A 21153-nucleotide genomic window follows, 5' to 3' on the forward strand; every position below is an offset into this window, starting at 1 on the left:
GTTGGCCCCGCTCCAACACCCTTGTCACTAGGAAATGGATCCCGCACGTGACAACGACAGGCGTTACCGACTCTAATTGTTGGGTTTTCCATTTAAATTCAAAATCACTTGAACAGGATACGCGGAGAGTAAAAACCGAACCATACGGGAGAAACAGAGAGCAAGCTTTCAGAGAGCAAGCGTTCAGAGAGCAAAAAGGAACACTCGCGAACCAAACAAAACAACGACATCTGTCAAATTTCAGCTTTTTGACGTTTTTCTCGCATTTCAGCATTGGGATCTTAGCAAAACATCAACAAATCGAAAGTGATGCGACCTTTTATTAGGAATTAGGAATTATTGGAATTTAGAATCGAAATGGCCCTGTGACTGCATATGGAAGAGTGAGGCATGAGTCGAATTCAGTGGCGAGTGCGGGAAATTCCCAAAACTATTTCGTAAGCAAATTTCATTTAATGGTAGGCGGGAATATTTGGGAGCAGTAAAGGTGTTTTTTCGTGAATCCGTTTTAGGCAAACGGTGCGGTTCCGTTGGCGGTATGGCAAGCAATGTATCCGATCGCTAACCTACAACCATCACATGAACCAGTCGTATGCGTCGGATGTTGTCATGGAACCAATATTTTGGTTTGTTGACAATTTCACCCATCTTCTGGGACCGGTAACGTATCAAAAATATGCGGTATGTGCCCATGTTTTAACTGCCCTCTTTAACTGCTTTTCGCTCTTGTCTTTAGTTTTTTGTGTTCGCCGTTGTGTGTCTAACAACTGCCGTGGTAGTCATTTGCTACTGGATAGGGTTGCCGTACTGGTGGAGCAGAAATCCACATGTAACAGGGTTTCTACTCGTTGTCGGCCATTGGCTGCTGCTGAATGTGACTTACAATTTCTACAAGGCTGCCTCAGTATCACCAGGATATCCGCCGGAGGTGTGCGAATTACACTGCCTATTCAACACTAAAACCCTGCTAGAGTCGAAATTTTCTCACTATGGTTGCACCTTTTCACACAGAAAGAACTTATCGCTGAAGCCGTTAGTATATGCAAAAAGTGCATTGCTCCAAAACCTCCTCGGACACATCACTGTTCGGTGTGCAATCGATGTGTCCTTAAAATGGATCACCATTGCCGTAGGTTTCGCTTGACTGCTCGCTAATTGCAGATAATCGGTCCTCTCTACATTGTTTCATCGTTACAGCGTGGCTCAACAACTGCGTCGGTTACCAAAATCATAGATACTTTTTCTTGTACATGCTGTACACCACGATTGGTACATTGTTCATAATCGTGTTTGGCTTCGAGTTCGGTTATGGTGTCTTGTTTCTGGAAGAAAGTGGCGGCTGGAAGGAAGTAGAACCCTTGCACGGGCACCCAGTGCGGTTCAACCTATCCGGCCATATCATACCCGTGGTAAGTGAGCATTTATCTATGTCGAGATTCTTTTCTTCAAATCCATCGTGCGATATCACTGGTTTCTTGCTTTAGACTGAAATGAACGATTACGAACACGACGGAATGGCACCGGCCGAACATGATCTACCTGTTCCACGTGGCAATGACTGGGCAACAACATTACACGGAATCATCCTTTTCATGGCCCTCATCAACGTGGCTACACTTTTCGCACTGGGTTCGTTGACCGCGTGGCATAGTGCATTGATAACCCGAGGCGAAACTAGCATCGAGACACACATAAACAAATCCGAAACGAAGCGTTTGGCAACGTTGAATAAAACATACCGCAATCCGTATGATTTTGGGCCACGCCAGAACTGGAAACTGTTTCTTGGGATACATAGAAAGCGCTCCTGGTGGCGGCACGTTTTGCTGCCGTCATCGCACAAGCCCGATGGAAATGGATTAACGTGGCTTACTTCCGGAACAATCGACGGGGTTGATGATGAATGGCCGTAGCGCAAGAGAATGGTTTCGTGGTAGTTGTAGAGGATCGTGGTTCCTCTTACTCATCGTTTCGGGTATCAAGCTAGTCATTGGTGATTTTCACGAGGATCTCAATGCTGATTGTAAGCGAATACTTCCATTTAATAAAGATTCTTTATACGTTTCACTCGCAAACCTTCGGATGCTACAGTCAGAAAAGTTTATGCAAAGTTCTGTTTAATATTTGTGTGGGAATGATGAAGAAGTTTCATTGGGGTCGATGCGCAAGAGATCAGTTCCAAAACGATCGTCTAGCAGAAGAGACAAATAAAAGACATTTTTTTTTGGGAAATTTTCCTTACATTTATTTAAAAAAACCAACGCCAGATTTCATTTTTTATCTTTGATGTTATACGGTTTACCAAGACAAGATCAAAACCGGATGAAAATCGTAGCTGCCAATATACTGCAAATGGCTTCCGCAAATAGAGTTACCGCAATATAGCTTCAAGACGGACCGTGATCTTACGAAACATATCTGACTTATTGAACCTCAATCGCTAACGCTCAATGTTCTGCTTCAACCACTGTTGATAAGCAGCAAGGCGCGACAATATGGTAACCGTTTCGTCATCCTTCGAATACGATGGACAACCTACGGTGTACGATGTTATTCCAACGACCAATGGAATACTTGTGCCGTTGTACTTCACGATTCCTTCGACAGGATTGCCCGCCTGATCGGAGCACACCGTATTAGTAACATAATAGTTCTCGATACAAACGGATTCGCGGTCAAGAATGGAATAGCTGTTGCTGGCAAGACTGCGGCAATCCGCATTATACTTTGCACTTCTCGGATATACATTTATTCGTCCTATAACGAAAATATTGGTTGTCGTTACAAGACACGAAAATAGCGTGGAATTGTTACATACCTTGTTTGTCATTTCCCAAGCTGTACAACTTCAGTGGAACCTTATCCAGATTGGGCCAAACACAAGCTGGAAGTCTCGTCGATGAGAACTGCACCCGATTGTCCAAACGTACCAATGCTAAGTTGTATCGGTATTCTATCCGTCGTTCCCACATGGGGTGAGTTATGGTTTGCGTGATTCCAAAAATGTCATTCGAACCGTCTTGTCCAAAGCGCACAGAACGAGGGTCACGTGCAAATGCCAAACAACTAGCAGCACTTAGCACGTATTCATCGCTTACCAGGACACCGGTGCAGGGCCACTCGTTCCGCTGCGCACTACCTATTGCGGCACTGTGAGGATACTCTCCATAACTCACAGGACGGCCCTCCGATGGAATGCTTTCATACTCATCGACCGGTGTCCTTTTATACAGCCGCCAGAAGGATACACAACTGTTTAGCTTATAACCGGACTTTTGTAGGCCACCGGGATTACTAGTAGCAGTGTTAGCAGATAAACGCGTCGGTCGTGTCAACGAGTTGGAATTGGCACAGCAAACAATTGGCTGGGCACCATGTTGGCAAATGGTGATAGTCGAACCCATATTTTGCCTTGGGCAGGAATTGTATGACTTGCAAATACCTCTTCTCATATCTGACAGAATACACGATTGACTTCTGTAATCGTAATACTCTTCGTTAGATGATGGGAACAATAGTTGTCGTTTGCTTCTGGTTCGGATGATGCTTCGCCTCTTTCTGGTGGAGCCACCCAGCACAATCGATTCGATCCATTGTATATGTGAGGAAATTTTCACGTAATATGCTTCGGTACCGAAACCACAATCACTTCCACCCACAGTTATACCGAATACATAGGCATAGTACCGATCATGATGCCAGATTTCTCGTTCCAACGGACCACCGTGTTCTATCTGTAAATACTCATACACATCATTTCTTTGGGTTATCACACTAGTTGGCCGCCCTACAGCGAGTTGCATTGCTCACCCGACACGTCCCAGGTACAAGGGGTTGACGATTGTTCGTACAAATTAACTTGTCGCTGGATGCTCCTCTACAGGGTGCGCTATCGGCACGCATCCTCGTCAATACTAGCGTACTGTCTTTGAGAGGATTGTAAGAGATTGTGAATGTACAGTTCGCAATTCTTGAGTAACGTTCATGCAATATGAAACTCGAAGCTGATTTAGCATGGCTTCAAACTTACTGCTTGATCCCTGCTCGTTGTCCATGATAAAATTGTTCATATTGAACGGTCCCAAGCCGGACATTTCGTAGAACGGCAAAGCGACGGCATCAGAGTTCAGTATACACGCTGGAACTGCATTAGACTGCATCCTAGCAAAAAAGGTAGAACAGTACAAGTATTGGTGTTACTAGCGTCGGCGAGCCGGTTCCGGTGTGGTCCATATTTTTAAGTGTTCTCATCCTTACTTTACGTTCGTTAGTAGCTTAACCAGTGCAATGTCATTTTCCAGCGCACCTCCTTCTCTGTAACTCGGATGTTTGATAAATCTTTCGATCTTTATGATCTGCGCTTGTGGATGGTTTTTGATGATGTCCAAATCGCCCACCTTCACGTAGTCAGGCGTTTTGTTGAGTATGAAACGATCGCAATGGGCCGCCGTCAGCACGTAATTCTCATTGATCAGAACGCCACCGCAGTTCCATTGTATACGGCCATCTGTGCTGCTGTAACCAAGGTATACCCGGTGTTTCGCTACGGTTTCCAAATCCATGTAACTTTTCTCTGGCTCGATGAACACTTTATCGCCGGCCCGATTGGCAACCATTGCTTCTTCGATTTCACGCTGATTGAGATGGCGTACGTAACAAGCTGAAAGCAGAACAAGCCAGTTCGTTTTATCATTTTTCTGTTAGAAAAAGTTATTAACAGCCAATCAGTACTTCGAACGTCGAAGGACTCTCCCGTTGCACGCTCGATCCATGCAACGTAAGGAGCTACCCGAGTGTAAACGCCCGGTGCGGTTGTTCCGCAGAACCGGCCAAACGAGGTAATTCCAATAATGAAAGGAATTTGTCGATTGTTTGCCATCAGTTTTATCTGCAGGGGTCCGCCGGAGTCGCCGCCACACGTGTCCATCTTGTTGTCGAACGCACACATCTGACTGTCGAGTAAACCTTCTCGGCGGGTACCACTCTTGGGATAGAACTTGCGGCAAGCCTCAGTTTCCACCGGTGATAGTTGCACCTTCAGAAGAATCGGTGTCCGCTCTCCGCCGAAACTTGTTTGTCCAAAACCGGTCGCCTCCAATCGTCGGAACGGTACCGTGCTGCTCGTCCAAAGACATCCAGGAAGGACGGCACTCGTCAAGATTACGGACCGATCTAAGCGTATGACTGCGACATCGTGATAAACGGAACGGAAGCTGTGGTCCGGATGACGCGTGAAACTTTCGATGGCGTACTCTTGGGAAAATTGGTTCTGTGGATCGTACAGCCCGGCCGTGATGTTGATCACGCCCAAGCGCACCACGCTGGGTTGCTCGCTGTTAGAATAAGAATAAAAATAGTATATGAAACGGGGATGCGTCATCAGCGGAGGGCTCGCTATCCAGGTGATCTACCCATCATCGTTGAGTGCGCAATGGGCCGCAGTTAGTACGTGTCGGGATGTAATGAGGGAACCACCGCAATCGAATTGTAGCGAACCGTCGGCCTTCCGCCATCCAATGGCGGCCATATGGGCGAATTCCCCTTGCCGGGCAGGAACTCCATAGATGGGATACACGAGATAAAACTCTCCGTATTTGTGGTAGCGCAGATGACAATCTTGGTAGAGAAACAAACGGCAGTGTTATCCTTAAAGCAGGGGAAAAGGCTCCATTTGCCCTATTTACCGTTGAGCGTCTTGCGTAACGTCGGAATCGTTGCCATATTGATATCGGTAGGAAAAACTTGCTCGGCCGGTTGTATACGGCTGTCGATCGCAGGAAGGCTGATGAACCCCATCAGCAGAAGCAACAGACTCAGATTGTATTGTTCCATTCCGTTCTGGGATATGCACATTCAACAGCGTGCCGGGAGAGACAGATTTCCTACGGCGGCTGAGAAGAACTTCTCTTGCTCACAGTTCACACGAAACTAGTTTCTAAAAAGCGCCAAGAACTGAAGCACGTTGCAACGTACATTGTCAATCAAACGCACACTTGTATCGCCGACGCGAGCTGAAACCGAAGATTTAACGTGATGTGTGCCGACGATCGTATCATCCATCGTCAGAACCATCTTTATAGGATGAATCATGTGTGTGCGAACTTGAATGCCCTAGTCTGTTTATCGGTTTTTTGTTTGAAGCACGCATTCAAAAATCCGGTTTCTACTCATGCTAGGTGTTAATGCACATTTGTGTGTTTTAGTAAAAAAAATAGAAAAAAGTGCCAACTGCGGTCGATCGAGATAGGTTTTATAATTAACGGTGATTACAGCGCCCAGTCAAACGGTAACGATTCCATCCAATACAGCATTGACCAGACGGATCATGTGCTTGAACTAGTGATTCCCGTCTCACAACAGCGATCAATTAACGAAGCAGTTTGTAAGAAAACCCCCATTAAAAAAATGCAAACAAAAAGAGATCGGATCGGATGATCAATTTGAAACTGATTATTCATTTTTAAATATTCAATTTATTAGAATATTTATGTAATACCGTATTATTGATGTATAAAACCGTGAAACCATTCATCATCGCCACGTCCAGTAAGAAGATACTAACTAAAGGCAGGTTATCAATGAAGCATAACCCACCCGTTACGGGGCCGAAAAGCCGGAAAAGGATTGTATTGTGCCTGCAGATTTCTTAGTAACGACCAAAGCAATCTGCAACAAAGAACATCGAAACATTGAGAAAAGAGTAAAGCAAAACATGACATTAACGTTCCGCGTGTATGTTTTACCTGTTGCCTCAAGTTGTAGTTCAGTGACCGTTTCCAGCCACTCGTAGTAAGACCCGTAGCGCGTGAATACGGCGGGACTCTTCGAGCCACAGGCCCTACCGATCGATTTATGACCGATCAGAAACGGAACAGTTTTACCGTTTCGTGTTAGCAGCACTTGCAGTGGGGAACTGTGCATATTCTAATTGTAAAAGCAACATTTTCATAAAACAGTCATGTTTTAGCGCCCTCGTCAGTTCATCTACTCACGGAACATTCCGATGTATTTGAGTTCATTGCACAAAAGCAACACAGCAGCACACCGAAGCGGAGCTTAGGAATCGGATTGTAGTATTCGTGACACTTCTCAGACGGCACCACGTCCAGTTCCGTTGTCTGGAGAGACAACCCGCCTCCGTCCGATCCATCGCCGACCATCTGCACGGTACCAGTTTTCATGTGTGGCTTAAGTATGCAAGCCGGTTTGTATCTACCGCTAGTTACCACCTCTGGGCTCGACTCTAAGAAGAGTACGGCCATATTGTGATACTCAAACTGCGGCTTGTACCGGTAGTGCAATGTGTGGTTCACTATGCGAAAGTTTTGCTCATTGTTCGATCCTGCGCCAAATCGCACCGTATCCAGTGGTGTCTGGTTTTTGGCAGTGACGCAATGTGCACCGGCGACGATCACGTTGCGGCCAACGTAGGCTCCACCACAGCGGAACTGCCGCCGTCCGCCTGGACCAGTCGATCCCAGAAGCACCTGCAAAGGCATTCGATTGTAATGTAAAGGGCTTTACTTGTATAGTGAAATACTTTACAATATGTGATGTTTGCTCAGTGTTTCTTTGGGCAAAAGCCTGCGGAATTGGCCCCGTTAGGAGCAGTGGCCATAGGAGCAGCAACAACGATACAAACACCTTCATTTTTCAAGCACAAAACACGACTAGCCGACGAGAGGCGGGAATGCCAAGGAATACCCCAAGAACCTGTTGAAACTGCGTGTAAGATCGTGTTGGTGGCGGGTTTTTCCGTCGTCGATGCGCATACATGTTTACGTTTGAATACCTCGGAACACGTGCGTTTGTTTAAAAACGTGTTTGAATCAGTTTAACAACGTATTTAACGGAATAACATAACGCAGGAGTGTCCCAAAAATTCCGCTAGAATGTTAAAGATAATGAGATGATGTAGATGAAGGTGGGAATGTTAAAATGAATGTTTTTGCTTACATTTCAGCTTTACGAATATCAAAACAAGACGAACGAATACTTTACGAATACTACACCAGAGACATTGTTAATAGTTCGTCCTGTCCCTGGATTCGAACCCAGGCCCGATGCGTTGACAGCTACGAGCATTACCGACTCTCTATCAACGGGGACCGATATAGAATACAAATATATAAAGTTAATATTGTTAACACTAGATATAGCATAGACTAGAACATGGTATAAACATTTCAATTTATTCCAATACAACATTTTTTTCCAATAAAAATGTCACGATCATGGGTGACCCATTTAAGCTTCTTTTTCCATTTGGTTGTAAAAAATTAACGGCTTAATAGTTTTTCGATGTTTGAACATATTTTTGAAAGGTTGTTTCATAGTTTTTATTTATGAAAAACAATTTCGTTCAAATGTTCACCAAGGCCCAAGGCTGGCTTAGTAGCCCGTTCGATCAACCTATTTTTGAGTACATTTTCGACTGTCTCGGCAAATATTAATTTTAATGTCGGTCTAGAGGTCGTCAATAGTTTGTTTGCGTAATCATCCAAGTTCTTAGCTTCAATTTCGTCAATTTCACCATCGACGGTTACGGCAACTTCTTCTTCATTCGGTAGCCAATGATGCCGCCAGACGAAAATCTGCACCGAACAGTCACTCGTTTTGGGTGTATTGGCTTCTCTTGCACGACGTGTGGCTTTTCCGAACACCGAAAACGAAAATTCCGCTAACCACCGAGGAGGAAATGAGCCCAAATGGAATGAGCTTACAGAAGACCTACCTAATCAGTTTTTCATATTTTCCAATTTTCTGCTAGAAAAGTTGTATTTGATACATAAATTTGGCGAATCAACCTTTCAAATAAATGTTCAAGCATCGAAAAATATTAAACTACTGTTTCTTAATAACCAAACGGAAAAAAGTTTATATGGACCACCCTATATCTGTAACGAATCGATTATATCAACCCCTTTCGTACCGCTTGCGCCCAGCTCGTTAAATAAGGATCTTTACCAAAGATACTACATATGTGGCAATAAATGATAAAACAGAAATAGCATATCATCGTCTGCCAAAAGTACGATTGTTTTACGACCATTTTAATCAGTTATCATAGAAGAAGTAGATGAAATCTAAATTTATTGGTATATCTTCGATCGATTGGAGCCGCCGGATTAGATTGTGACTCGTTGGCCCAAAACCGTTTTCAGAGGTTCCACATTTCGTTCGATCCAGCGACGGTTTGCTGCAAGTTGTTGTTCGATTTCACCAGCCATGAAGGGAGTGTATTGCGACGTGACGGAGAGCAGAAGATTCGCTTCGGCCGGCTCAGTAATGTACTTGGCCAGATCCTGCAGTGTCATTGCCAGCATGGATGGGCTCGTATTGCTATGGTAAATAAATGCACCGAAGTTGGAGGTTAAGGGTTTCTGGTAAAAATAATAAAAAACTTACAGTTTTCTGCTTGAAAGCCCGGCTTGGATGAGCTGAATCAACTCTTCAGCGGACACATCTGAGTAGAGCATCAATCGTCGCAATTCCGTCGCTCGATCGGTTTCACTGAGCATGGGCAATCGTCTCATTAGGATGTCCAGCACCACTGCATTGTCTTTGCCCGAGCAACTCAGCACTTCCTCGATGTATTTGCGGGAGAAGGAATCCTGTTCGGTCGATAGTGCGTGCATCAGTTGCGCTACAAAGGACTGGCGTTCGTCGGTGCCAAGCTGCCGTAGTGTCACGCACTGAAGGGCAACTTCGGCGGGATCATGATAACTATCACTTCTTCTGCCTGCTGCCCGAGCGATATCCTTGCAAGATTTACTGGCGCTACAAGCCATTTCGATGGCGATCAGTCGTAATTCCTCATCGAAAGAAGATTCTCCCATTCTTCGGGAAACGCCATGCCGTTCGAGCAGTGGAGTGGCCAATTGTGCAATAAAGGTTTGCATCAGTGTGGAGGCTGTTTCATCGTGACGGAGCAGAGTCTGGAGCTCTTTGAAGTTTTCGTACGCAACCATCCACGGCACGTAGTCCGCTTCTTGGCGTAGATAGGTCAGCAGCTCAAAAACGGCCTCATAGTTGTCACCAGTCCGATAAGCAATGTGCAGTGTGTCATCGATCAATCGAGCACGTGCGGCCGGTTCAATAGAGCGATGGTCCTCTTGCAATCTCTCAATCAGCTGGTTCAGTAGCGTTGGTTCGTAGTTAAGTCGGTAGTAGCCGGTCGACTGAGAATTGAACTCCACAATCTCCCCCGCAGCTAGCGGGATCGTATAGGCCACTTCTGACACATCCGGTGGCATCCAAAAGGCGACCCGCGTTTCGAACTGAGTGTTACTGGGCGTGGTGAACGAAATCGGTATCCACCAAGAACTTGGCGATGGATTTTCCTGAGGTTCCGCAAAGTAACGCTTTTGGGAGAAGTAAAACTCGTCGCCATCGCGACGAACTTCCACTTCCGGTACCCCGGCTTGGTTGGACCACGAGCGGAAGATGTCATGCATCGACATGCTCAGCGGCAGAACCGCGTCCTCTTTGACGGCCTGCTCCAGTGCAGCGAAGAGATTGCTCTCTTCCACCACGCCACTCAGTTTACTGTCAAATAGAGATGAAAGTCAAATGGTTAGAGACACTTTGAACACCACCAAACTGAAACTCGTGACATTACTTTTGCTGCACATAGTAACGAAGTCCTTTCTGGAATGTTAGTTCTCCGAATGCGTAGCTGAACATGCGCAGGACACTGGCCGACTTGTCGTACGCAATCCGATCGAACAGATTACTGATACCCGCGCGTGTTTCGGTGTAATACGTCATCGGTCGAACGTTTACCAGAGCGTCTTGCGTGTATGCTCGCTGCAGTGGCCCCGTCAGGAATCTTTCCCTCAGGTTGAGTTCGGGGTGGCTCTGTGTAAGGGCATCCAATCAATGTTTCAGGGCACCACGCCAAAGGACTGAATCGGGCAAACAGTGTTACTTACAATAGAGCCCACGTAGTACTGATAGAGACGCGCAAAGCCCTCGTTGAGCCATAGGTAGCTCCACCACTTGGGAGCCAGCAGGTTGCCGAAGAACTGGTGCGTAAATTCGTGACCAACGATTGTCACTACACCTACCTGCTGCGATTCGCCCTGCGTATCCGGGTCGAAGTAAATGGACGTTTCCCGATACGTAACCAAACCCCAGTTCTCCATCGCTCCCGCTGCGTAGTCACTGTCCTTAATGGCCACATTATCGAGCTTGTTCATGCTGTAATGCTCCCCAAAATACTCTTCCATCGCCCGGATGAACTTCATTGACGCGTCGACGGAGTACGTGAGCAGGTGCGACGAAGCTGGTTTGGCCCAGGTCGCGATGGCCAGCTGGGGTTCCTTCAGAATTTCTCGTTCGTACACGAAATCGGACACTAGCCAGGCAACAAGGTAGGTTTGCATGCGGGGAGTGGTAGCAAATGTGGTCAGCTTCTTTCCATCCGGTAGCAGCTGAATGCCAAGCATCGGTGCATTCGATCGTACATGATAGTTCGTCCCGGAGGCGATGCGAATGGAATAAGTAGTCTTTATGCCCGGTTCGTCGTAGCACGGGAACGATGTTCTCGCATCGACCGATTCAAACTGCGTCAATCCGAGATACCTGTACAAGCGAAAAAAAACCGTTACACTTAATTCCAAAACTCAGTACTTCAGCTACCCGGACCTTGTTATTCCCTGGTCATCTTCATACGACGAGCGATAGAACCCGGCCTGATCGTTGCGATCAATACTGTTGGTGAAGTCGATGTCGAGTGTGTAGGAACCGCTGTTCGGAGTCAGTATCGAACTGGTCGTGATCACCAGGAACTCTTTCTCTTCATCATAATCAACATCTTTCACGGGTAGTACCAGATTAGCACTGTTACGGAGGATCAGCTGCGTCAAAACACTGCGCGTATTGTGCAGTACAATCTGATCGGTGGCCTCGAGCACATTTATACGAATCTGCACATTACCAGTGTACTCGAAGATCCCGACGTGAAGATCGGTGTCCAGGTAAAGGCTGTAGTGCGTCGGGACGGTACTGTTCGGTAACCGGAAAGTGTCAAATGCACGAGCCCTCCCCGCAGACCTCGACTCAGCGGTCGGGGGTGCTGCCGTTGCAAGCACCACCAACCAAATGGCACATAAACTGACGGATTGCAGCCTCATCCTTCAACTGGCAGGCCGATTGTATGGAGCGAAGAATATATACTAACCGACCGGCAGCAGGCTCAATCGAAGAGTAGCACCGATAACACAAATTGGTGGCGATTTACTATATTTGCATATCAAGTGGCATGTTTTACAACAATGGGGTTGCCAGTATCTTATCACCAAACGATGACGGACAAGAGTCTGCGGAAAGCAGACTACTGATAACTCCACATTAGATTACTTGTTCTGCCTTGCCACGGTAGCCACTATCCGAAATGACATCGCTGGACGGGGAGAATTCGAAGGTGAAGAGGTCTCATTGAACGTGGCAATACCCCGACAGTCTAATCGTTGCCCACTTTTACAACCAATTAATCCGCTTCCCTTCGGCACACTTCGTACCTGTTAACACCCCATATTTGTTATCAGCGGGAGAAATTGGAGGCGATACAATAGTTTGTGAATGCCACGAGCGTACACACACATGACATGGTTTTATTGGTATTTTTAGCACTTTTGCAAGTTTTCCCAGTTGTGATGCTGCATCATTGTGCCTGGAACTGCATGAACAGTTGTACCAGCTGCAGGAGGAAAAGAAATTGACATTAAAGAAATAGCATAGTTTAAGGGATTTAATTGAAAGGCTGTAAACATTTATCATTTTAACTGTTGCACTAGTGGAAGTTGTAAGTTACAACAAACCTAAAACTACGAGCGAATAGGACACTCTGCACGTCATGGAATATGTAGTTATTCAATGTGGTTCGTGGTTTAGTGATTAGTATAATCGCTTCAGTTGAGCTTCTGTTTTCACGATGCAGCTGATGTCCCTTATGGCACAGATCAAATGGCGTTTTTAATGGTTCCGTATGGTATAGTGGAATGTATGGTAGGTGTAGTTATGCTGAATTACACAAGTCTGTTAAATACTGTCCTGCTCACCTCATAATGCAGCTCCACGTTGTCTTGGCGTTGGGTGACCTCAACCAAGATGTTGGCAAAGGCTGGATCGGTACCGAATCTGCACGCGAAAGTAGCAAAAATACAAAAAAAAACATTAATCATTTGTTTCAACGATCAACGATCGACGATCATTGAAACCATCAAAAATGCTTCAGGCGCTAATGGAGATCGCCCAACGTTAGAGTTAGAGTGCAGCGCATACCTTAGCAATATCTCCAAGGGATAGTTCGCCAACCACCGATTGAACGCTGCAAACCCGACAGCGGACTTTGAGTAGACGGATGTGAGTACTTCGTACCACTCTCCAGGCAAGTAGCTCGATTCGTTTTCGAACAAAGATCGGAGGAACGTGTCATGGAAGTCGGCATTTTCCGCACAGCCCAGGGCCGCGATTAGTTGTGACCGTTCCGCGCGGTTCGTTGCAACTTGCATTCGGGTCAGAATGCTGGTTAGGTCGGTAAGCGTCGCAGACACCATTCCACCGCAGTACACACTTTCCCTGAGGTAGTCGGGCACTGGAACGGTGTTACTAAAGTCGCTAAGCATTCTAGTGAGGGCCTCCGTTCGACAGGTGACCACTCCCATCCGGCAGCTCCACTCGATGACGACGCTTCGAAGCTGCTGGAATTCGTGCGGTTCTCCGGGGATTTCATCAAACGTTAGTTGCTCAAAAATGTTGTTGATTTGAGCCACGAGGAAGCGCTGAGCAAAAAGGGGGGGCACAAGAATTAGTTTACAGTGGCATCAAACACGTCACGCCGACTAGCGGGAAACCTACCGCAAAGGCGTCGAAATATGACGCCACGGGTACGAGGGCATTTCGTAACGCCCCAAGATTGTCGTTCGACAACGCTACTCTCCACGGAATGGAGTCAACTTCGGCTCCGGTGTATTGGAGCAAACTGAAGAAGAGCGAGGCATCTAGGCGATCGCTGAAATAGAGCTTGCAACCATCGTCCAGCAGCTGGCCACGCGATGCTGCCGGTAGTGCCACCGGGTTGACGTTCAATTGCCGAATGAGACGAAGCCAAAGGTCCGTATCGTAGTTCACTCGGTAGTAGCCAGTTTGCTGAGGATTAACAAGAATCGAAGCACCGTCAGGTAGAGCAACGTCCAGGATCGACGCTTGAGAGGTTCCTTGGGGTAACCACAGCTGGTCGGTGCTGGACGTTGCACCATCCAACAACACTTGGTAGCGGATGGGAATCCACCAAGTGCTACGATCGCCCGGACTGTCGTTCTCGACGGTCGTAGTGTAACGTTCCTGCCGGAAGACGAGCTCTCCGGATTGGTACTGAACCGTCACGAGAGGATAGCCCGGTTGGTAAACCCACGGATGCATTATGGTCGCTACGTCGAGGCTGAGCGGAAGGGCCACATCTTCTGCTGCGCCGAACTGTAAGGATTCGAACAGATCGTCCGGTGTAACCGATCGCCCCTTGCTGCGTATATGGGAGGATGAAAGGAGAAATCAATCACAAAAACACCCTGAGGAAGTTGCCAGAAGCATAACCGTACTTGTTTTGAATGTAATGGCGCACACCCTTGAGGAAGGCACGTTCGCCGAGCGCATGGTGAATCATCCGCAAAACGCTTCCACCCTTTTGGTAGGAAATGATGTCAAACATACGCTCGATGTCGGTCGGCTTGTCGATCCAGTACGACAGAGGGCGAATGGTGCTGGCGCTGTCCACCAGCAGTGCCGTCTGCAGGGCCTCAACTGTAAAGGCATCTTTGAAGCGAATGTTGGGCTCCACCTGCAGCAGATACGATTGTTCTTGAAAACCCCCATTGGTCGGAAATTGGGTTTAAATTTCGTACCTCAGCACTCAGATAGTACTCGTAGAATGTGGCGAACCCCTCGCTAAGAAACAAATCCGACCACCAGTGGGGTGTGAGGAGATTGCCCAAAAACTGGTGGACGAACTCGTGCACAATCGTTGCGATGACGTTCTCCTTATCGCGGTTCGTGCCGGTCGCCTCATCATACAGCAGGTACGCTTCGGCATAGGTGACTAAGCCCCAGTTTTCCATGGCGGCAAAGTACATGTTCGGCACGGCCAGCTGGTCCAGCTTTGGGAGGTCGTAGGTTTGGTTGAAGTGACGTTCCAGGATCCGAATAACTTCGGCCCCACGATTCAACGCAAACGAACGGGCACTAGCGGACGAAGAATCCGGTGCCAGAAGCTCCATGTTGATGTTGGGCGCCTGCGAGTCCACCACCAGCGTCACTCGGTTGCTGGCAAATCCGTCGGTGATGGCGAACGCCACTAGATACGTTGGCATGCTTGGCGTCGTTTGGAAGCGCGTTTGTTTAGTGTCATCGCCGCTACCATTTGGGGGAAAAATGCAAAACGATCGTCCTGTATGTTATCGTGATCATTCGAATGTCGGGCCATTCGTTAAGGGCTCGAGAAATTTACATGGACTTACATTATTTTAATCGATGCCACCGGCATGTTGGAGTACACCGTCGTTGCGAAGCCACTTTCAATGGTGATAGTGAACGGTGCCCGCAGGCCGGGTTCATCGTAGCAAGGAAACGCACTCCGAGCATGGACGGCTTGAAACTGAGTCACGGCTCCATAACGCACGCCACCGGTCACCTCGTCACCCGGGTAGGTGATGCGGTAGAAGCCAACGACATCGTCCCGGAGCACACTTTCAAAGTCTATTATTAGCTGGTAAACGGTTCCTTGCAGCAACTGAGTACCGGTAGTGATTGTAATCGTTTCGGTCTCAGGATCCGCCACGTACGGGTCGATGGGCAGATGAAGCTGATCGGAGTTCTGCAGCCGCACGCCTGTTATGCGACTTCCGCTGGAATGCAGAACGATCGAGCGAGTGGTGCGCAGAGCACGGATCCGCACCGAAACTCTACCGTTGTAATTGAAGTCTCCCAGATGAACGCCGGACCGCAACTCCAGCACGTAGGCTTCCGGTATTGTATCGTTCGGCAGCCGATACTGCTCCGTCTCACGAGCCGACACACTTCCGCCGATCGGGCGTTCGATGAGGTTGAGTCGATTGCGGTCTACTCGACTCGTACTGTGCCGAACTTGGGACACTGTAGTAAACTGGGCCACAGTATACTCACTGCCGACGAACAACAGCGGCACAAGCAGCCGAAGGGCTACCCACTGAAAGGATGGCATCTCTCCGGTGTGAAGCGGTCGTCTAGGATGACTAAAGTGCTCACCGTCAATGCGGTGGCGTTTTTATGATGTGTCCGTATCAGGATAGCGTCACCGGCCGAAAACTTGGACAAAGATTGAAAGATATTTTGTACAGTTTTTTTTTTCGAAATCGATCATTAGAACAATAGAAGCATGTGATGTAATACGTCGCTCGCGTAAACCCCGATGGAGTACAGTCATCGATCTCATGCTACGCGCTAAAACCACTTATCTGTGGCCTCTGGTTTGCCGATTAAGCACAATACCACAATTTTGCCCCCGGTAAGCCACGATAAAGCCAAAAGTCGTTCATATCTTGATTTTTGCGTTTATTCAGTTGTTACTCTAGCGCTGATAAACCTATTACCTCAACAGCACCATTTCGTAACGGACAGCTCTCCTGTCACCGTTTCTCGTGCATAATGTAAAGGGACGGAATACGGAATGCTACCGTCACTGCAGCCAACGGAGACCGATGGCAAGGAGCACAGCCGCCATGGAAACTCGATGGATCGTCGCTGCCCCTTCTGTAGTCGTAGTCGGTGCCAGGGTTGTCGTAACACTTTCAGTGGAAGTGGACGTACTACTCTCGGTAGTGGCCTCAGCAGTGGTACTAGTGACCTCTTCGGTGGTTGTATCAGGAGCAGGCGTTGTGATTGTTCCAGGATCGGTAGTGGTGGAGGCCACGGTAGTGGTGATGGTGGCTACGGTAGTGGTGGTGGTGGACACGGTAGTGGTGGAGGCTTCGGTAGTGGTAATGGTACTGGGGGCCTCCGTTGTCGTAGTTTGCAACTCCTTCATGTACTCCGTCAAGAATTCGGTCACCATAAGCCCTTCGAAGCCATCCACCCAGTCCAGGTTGGACTGTGCCGAGTTGCGCAAGTTGGTGGCTGTTGTCTCCGAGATTCGCGGTCCGAGTGCAACGATGAGAGCCTCGAGCTAAGGAAATGAATCACAAGTAGATTAGCAGACAGTCGGCTGTAGGTGGAACATCTCTTACTTTGGCGTGTTCCTCGGCGTTATTGGTACGGCTTGCTATGCCGGACAGGGCAGAGTTGAGGGTGCTCCCAGTCAAGGTACTCACGAACTCAGCAATGATCGCCTCGTCCATCAGGAAATCAATTAGCGTGTCGACACCGATACGGCTGCCCGAGTACACAGCCTGGATGACGCGCTGGCGTTCGTCCGTGCGGTAGTTAATCTCGACATTACCGAGCGCCGTCGTGAGAAGCGCCGTTAGGTACTCCTTGTTCCAGGAGCATCCCAACGAATCGATCAGAAGGGTTCGTTCGGCGAGATTTGTCGAGTTCATCATCTTCCGGTATAGGTACTGGAACTCGGCTTCTCCGGCCGTGCGCATGCCATAGCAATAGGTCACAGCAGCAATGTCCCCATGGACTGAAACTCCCCCGTTGGCCTCGACCGAGAGCAGTGCCTTGGTTTTGGACAGACAGTCCTCGTGCTCGAGGCGGCAGGCCCAGCCCGAGATCGCCTGCTTCAGATACTTATCCAGCAGTGTTTCGTCGGCCGCCACCGAGTTGATGGCTAGCGTGCCGTAAACCTCCTCAATTAGGATGCCCACGAACGTGGAGAAGTCTCCATACGCGTCGGTGCCCCGGAGCCGGTTGTTGTAGTAAGTCAGAGCGACATCTGCCGCCGCCCAGGGCGAGTAATCCAGCTCGTTGCGCAGGTACGTCATCAGCCGCCACATTATTCGCAAATCCAATCGATCGGAGCGTGCCAACCAATACGCATCATCGATCAGCTGGGCACGGTTCAACCGATGGATGCTGTTGTGGTTCGTAACCAGTGCATTCGTGATCAGCTGCCAGTTTTGTTCGTCATAGTTGACGCGATAGTAACCGACTTGCTGTTTGTTGAAAATGATCCACTCGGTCGGCGGAATGGTGGTCGGGAATCGCGCAGCCTTCGTCGCCAGCCACTCAAAGTCGATGTTGGTAAAGTCGGGCTGCGACTGGCTTACGAAGTTGTACGGGATCATCCAGATGTTCGTGTTCGGTACTTTGCGGTCGGAATAGAAACGTTCCTGTGAGATGATCAACTCACCGGTGTCGTACGAGCGGCGCACGCTCAGCACCGGATATCCCGGCTCGGTCGTCCAAGTCCGCATGATCTGACGCACGGTCACATCTGCCGGCAGTACTCCTTGGCCTTGGATCGCCGACTGTAGCCCCTCGTACAGGTCCTCATCCGTCGCAACGTTCAGCGCGTGGCTGTTCAAGTACGATCGCAGACCCGCAGTCCAGTTATTTTCGCCGAGTACATGGCGCATCATGTTCAACACGCTGCCGGCTGGAGAATACCAGGAAATGGAACCGTCAAAAAACCGTGCCCTATCAAAAAGCCGTAGCAAAGCCCTTACACTTAGGATAGGCGACGCGATCGAACAGGGCCGATATTTCGGCCGGTGTTCCGGCGTTCCAGTTCATTGGCCTTGTACTCTGCAGACCATCCGGCACCATGGCGGCCTGTATGACTTGCGTGGTGAACAGCTCCCAGTAATGCTCGCCCGGGTATGCCAGCTCTGTTGCGTAATACTCGTAGAGCGTGGCGAACCCTTCGTTCAGCCAAAGGAATTCCCACCACGCGGGACTTACCAGATTGCCGAACCATTGATGGGCGAACTCATGCGCTATGGTTGTCACGATGTTTGTTTTCGTGCGATAAGTGCTCACATCCGGTTTAAACAATAAATATTGTTCCCTGTGACGAGAGGACCAAATGCAGAAAAAACGGTCACACGATTGTTACACGATGTGGTAAACGTGGTGCTCGATACTAATCAGGGCTTTTCATCGATTTTTACAATCGATTCGCAATGACACAACACAATCTACCTTTATCGATCGGCGTCAGGCAAATGGCGTCATTTATAACACCGATGCTAACACCACAGCGAAAGCCCTTCCAGCGCCAGCGACAAATCGTTCCTATTGTAAATCCGTTATCGAACGAACGCTATTCGAGCGCAATCATTATTACCTGTACGTGACTAGACCCCAATTTTCCATCGCTCCTGCCGCAAAGTCGGGAATCGCGATTTGGTCCATCTTCGGCATGTACTGCGCGTACGTAATTCCAAGATGGGTGTCGAGGGCAGTCAGAATTTTGCTGCCCGCATCCAGTGCAAGAGTGGCCTCTTCGAACGCATTCCCTCGAACGTAGACGCGGTGTGTTCCTTGAATGCGGGCCAAAAAGTCGGACACGACGAATGCCAGCAAATAAGTCGACATCACCGGCGTAGTTTCGAACTTTGTCGTACGCATATCTCCAACAACTTCGGAGGATATGCTGCGCATGTTCGAGATGGCACCATAAAGTGCCCCATTTATAATGGTAACGGCGAAGGTGGCCTTCAGGGAGGGTTCATCGTAGCAGGGGAACGCTCTGCGTGCGCTGGTTGATTCGAACTGCGTCGTTGCCAGATATCTGCAATGGCGAACGTAAATAGCAAAACACAGGACTCCGGTAATACTAGCTGCAACTCTGCTGTGCCTGGTTGGTAAGCGATCCTCACCTGCGCTCTCCCTGGTCGTCCACGTACGAAGAAACGTAAAATCCATCGTCGTTCGTCGATAAACGTCCTTGGTACTCGATCTCCAACAGATAAAATCCTGGCTGAAGGGTCCTTGGAGCGGTGAGCTGAAGATGAGCTACTCGTGTGTCCGTCACAGGGACGACAGCCCCGATCACCACCGGAGTACCGCCCACTCCGTCCGGTAGCGACGAAATAGTAGCCGTCGAAATTACTAAACCCACATTATGCAGAACTATCTGGTCGGTCACTACAAGCACTTCAAGTGTAATAGCGACTGAACCGGTAAACGTCCGCTCGTTGCGGTGAATTTCGGTGGTCAATTGTAAATCATAATGTATAGGCTGCGACGTTTTGGGCAGCCGGTAGGTTTCGTCTACGTCCTGCGCTGGCACAATGGACACCGACTCGTCTACGCTTTGGGCGATCTCATCCTCATAAATCCCGCTGCTCTTGTGCGGAGGCCTATCGGCCAATACCCATTGCTCTCCGCCACTGAGAAGGCACCACAGGCCGATGGAAAGTACTGTCCAACCGCGCACCATACTTGCGATGGTACTTAAATGTACCTTTTCACCAACGACCTAACTTAAGCACTGACTCACCGGTTTTGGGCCCCGCATGCTTTTAATACTCGACGATTGTTTAGATCTGCGACTATCTTTATCCCTGAACCTATTATGGTTGCCAACAGCAGGGCAAGAGCGCTGAGAAGTTCCGGCTATCAGCGGCACTCGATAAGATAATCGCGCAAAACCATCATATTTTATGGACTCTGAGACTCAGAACACCGGATAACACTTTATGCATTGGTGATAGAGATAAACTCGCGCAGGAGCTATCGATAAACGTTTTAGCAATTGAGCGCTGTGCGCGGGGTTTCCAAAGATAGGGATTGATGTGAATTCAAACATTTAGAAGGTCCTATCTGTTATGAACGCCCGAAAGAACTCATCAGTGGTATTCCAAATAAATCACGTTACACGTATGCCACCTTCCATGGTTATTCGAACTATTTTAAAGCATACGGAAGTAGAATCAGCTACAACTGAATGCCAACTTTAATGGTACAGTACAGAAGTACAGCTTAGGCAATGATGATAAATTACTATCACGTGGTAAGGCTCACAGTTGTGCGTTTAATAGATAATCACGAGTCGCGATACTAAAAGCCACCGGCGACATAGTCAGAAGGGCGATCGATTCAGAAGGTTGTTACGCTTATTGGAATGGGTGAAGGTATCATGATAAACAGCCCAAGGCCTATCGAAGATTTGAAGATGCTTTGTAATTGATGCGTCAATTCACTAATGATTAGCGTTGGTCTTTGAGGAAA

The 21153-nt window shown here is 48.3% G+C and overlaps 6 protein-coding genes across 6 annotated transcripts; 1 reads left to right on the plus strand and 5 right to left on the minus strand.

The window, feature by feature from the left end:
* Window positions 1-288: 288 nt before the first annotated feature.
* Window positions 289-2069, plus strand: LOC131214897 (palmitoyltransferase ZDHHC16). The gene is made up of 6 exons (XM_058209235.1): window positions 289-437; window positions 513-660; window positions 737-928; window positions 1012-1129; window positions 1198-1409; window positions 1485-2069. The coding sequence occupies exons 1-6, from the start codon at window positions 391-393 to the stop codon at window positions 1911-1913; spliced, it is 1146 nt and encodes a 381-aa protein (XP_058065218.1). The 5' UTR covers window positions 289-390; the 3' UTR covers window positions 1914-2069.
* Window positions 2070-2322: 253 nt separating this feature from the next.
* On the minus strand, window positions 2323-5736 carry LOC131214896 (uncharacterized). Its single transcript, XM_058209234.1, has 8 exons — window positions 5685-5736; window positions 5412-5616; window positions 4732-5333; window positions 4258-4660; window positions 4031-4161; window positions 3811-3926; window positions 2819-3734; window positions 2323-2757 (listed from the first exon to the last, which is right to left on the minus strand). The coding sequence occupies exons 1-8, from the start codon at window positions 5719-5721 to the stop codon at window positions 2441-2443; spliced, it is 2727 nt and encodes a 908-aa protein (XP_058065217.1). The 5' UTR covers window positions 5722-5736; the 3' UTR covers window positions 2323-2440.
* Window positions 5737-6501: 765 nt separating this feature from the next.
* LOC131214898 (serine protease snake-like) lies at window positions 6502-7650 on the minus strand. Its single transcript, XM_058209236.1, has 4 exons — window positions 7546-7650; window positions 6993-7487; window positions 6744-6924; window positions 6502-6666 (listed from the first exon to the last, which is right to left on the minus strand). Exons 1-4 carry the CDS (start codon window positions 7648-7650, stop codon window positions 6647-6649), a joined length of 801 nt encoding a protein of 266 aa, XP_058065219.1. The 3' UTR covers window positions 6502-6646.
* A 1416-nt stretch (window positions 7651-9066) lies between these two features.
* LOC131215470 (aminopeptidase N-like) lies at window positions 9067-12137 on the minus strand. The gene is made up of 5 exons (XM_058209860.1): window positions 11650-12137; window positions 10935-11586; window positions 10622-10860; window positions 9409-10548; window positions 9067-9342 (listed from the first exon to the last, which is right to left on the minus strand). The coding sequence occupies exons 1-5, from the start codon at window positions 12135-12137 to the stop codon at window positions 9129-9131; spliced, it is 2733 nt and encodes a 910-aa protein (XP_058065843.1). The 3' UTR covers window positions 9067-9128.
* Window positions 12138-12667: 530 nt separating this feature from the next.
* On the minus strand, window positions 12668-16240 carry LOC131215471 (aminopeptidase N-like). Its single transcript, XM_058209861.1, has 7 exons — window positions 15519-16240; window positions 14907-15414; window positions 14604-14842; window positions 13864-14527; window positions 13288-13787; window positions 13065-13143; window positions 12668-12703 (listed from the first exon to the last, which is right to left on the minus strand). The coding sequence occupies exons 1-7, from the start codon at window positions 16238-16240 to the stop codon at window positions 12668-12670; spliced, it is 2748 nt and encodes a 915-aa protein (XP_058065844.1).
* Window positions 16241-16592: 352 nt separating this feature from the next.
* LOC131214894 (aminopeptidase N-like) lies at window positions 16593-20386 on the minus strand. The gene is made up of 5 exons (XM_058209233.1): window positions 19800-20386; window positions 19265-19711; window positions 18645-18985; window positions 17262-18574; window positions 16593-17200 (listed from the first exon to the last, which is right to left on the minus strand). The coding sequence occupies exons 1-5, from the start codon at window positions 20360-20362 to the stop codon at window positions 16715-16717; spliced, it is 3150 nt and encodes a 1049-aa protein (XP_058065216.1). The 5' UTR covers window positions 20363-20386; the 3' UTR covers window positions 16593-16714.
* Window positions 20387-21153: the final 767 nt, after the last annotated feature.

Source organism: Anopheles bellator, chromosome 1, assembly GCF_943735745.2.
Source record: "Anopheles bellator chromosome 1, idAnoBellAS_SP24_06.2, whole genome shotgun sequence".
NCBI classification, from domain to species: Eukaryota; Metazoa; Arthropoda; class Insecta; order Diptera; family Culicidae; genus Anopheles; species Anopheles bellator.

What these genes read in the sequence shown, in the direction of transcription:
- LOC131214894 (XM_058209233.1), bottom strand. Translation starts at nt 20,362, where the DNA reads ATGGTGCGCGGTTGGACAGTACTTTCCATCGGCCTGTGGTGCCTTCTC. An exon ending in GACGACCAGGGAGAGCGCAG is followed by an intron (nt 19,712 to 19,799) that starts GTGAGGATCGCT and finishes TCGCCATTGCAG; the next exon opens with ATATCTGGCAACGACGCAGT. An exon ending in ACGCCGAGGAACACGCCAAA is followed by an intron (nt 17,201 to 17,261) that starts GTAAGAGATGTT and finishes TCATTTCCTTAG; the next exon opens with CTCGAGGCTCTCATCGTTGC.
- LOC131215471 (XM_058209861.1), bottom strand. Translation starts at nt 16,240, where the DNA reads ATGCCATCCTTTCAGTGGGTAGCCCTTCGGCTGCTTGTGCCGCTGTTG. An exon ending in GTGGCATCGATTAAAATAAT is followed by an intron (nt 15,415 to 15,518) that starts GTAAGTCCATGT and finishes CCCAAATGGTAG; the next exon opens with CGGCGATGACACTAAACAAA. An exon ending in CATATTTCGACGCCTTTGCG is followed by an intron (nt 13,788 to 13,863) that starts GTAGGTTTCCCG and finishes CTTTTTGCTCAG; the next exon opens with CGCTTCCTCGTGGCTCAAAT.
- LOC131214898 (XM_058209236.1), bottom strand. Translation starts at nt 7,650, where the DNA reads ATGAAGGTGTTTGTATCGTTGTTGCTGCTCCTATGGCCACTGCTCCTA. An exon ending in CAAATACATCGGAATGTTCC is followed by an intron (nt 6,925 to 6,992) that starts GTGAGTAGATGA and finishes TTTTACAATTAG; the next exon opens with AATATGCACAGTTCCCCACT. An exon ending in ACTACAACTTGAGGCAACAG is followed by an intron (nt 6,667 to 6,743) that starts GTAAAACATACA and finishes TCTTTGTTGCAG; the next exon opens with ATTGCTTTGGTCGTTACTAA.
- LOC131214896 (XM_058209234.1), bottom strand. Translation starts at nt 5,721, where the DNA reads ATGGCAACGATTCCGACGTTACGCAAGACGCTCAACG. An exon ending in GTTACGCAAGACGCTCAACG is followed by an intron (nt 5,617 to 5,684) that starts GTAAATAGGGCA and finishes TTCTCTACCAAG; the next exon opens with ATTGTCATCTGCGCTACCAC. An exon ending in AGAGTCCTTCGACGTTCGAA is followed by an intron (nt 4,661 to 4,731) that starts GTACTGATTGGC and finishes TTCTGCTTTCAG; the next exon opens with CTTGTTACGTACGCCATCTC.
- LOC131214897 (XM_058209235.1), top strand. Translation starts at nt 391, where the DNA reads ATGAGTCGAATTCAGTGGCGAGTGCGGGAAATTCCCAAAACTATTTC. An exon ending in GAAATTCCCAAAACTATTTC is followed by an intron (nt 438 to 512) that starts GTAAGCAAATTT and finishes AATCCGTTTTAG; the next exon opens with GCAAACGGTGCGGTTCCGTT. An exon ending in TCACCCATCTTCTGGGACCG is followed by an intron (nt 661 to 736) that starts GTAACGTATCAA and finishes TCTTGTCTTTAG; the next exon opens with TTTTTTGTGTTCGCCGTTGT.
- LOC131215470 (XM_058209860.1), bottom strand. Translation starts at nt 12,137, where the DNA reads ATGAGGCTGCAATCCGTCAGTTTATGTGCCATTTGGTTGGTGGTGCTT. An exon ending in AGTACTACGTGGGCTCTATT is followed by an intron (nt 10,861 to 10,934) that starts GTAAGTAACACT and finishes GCCCTTACACAG; the next exon opens with AGCCACCCCGAACTCAACCT. An exon ending in CGTTACTATGTGCAGCAAAA is followed by an intron (nt 10,549 to 10,621) that starts GTAATGTCACGA and finishes TCTATTTGACAG; the next exon opens with TAAACTGAGTGGCGTGGTGG.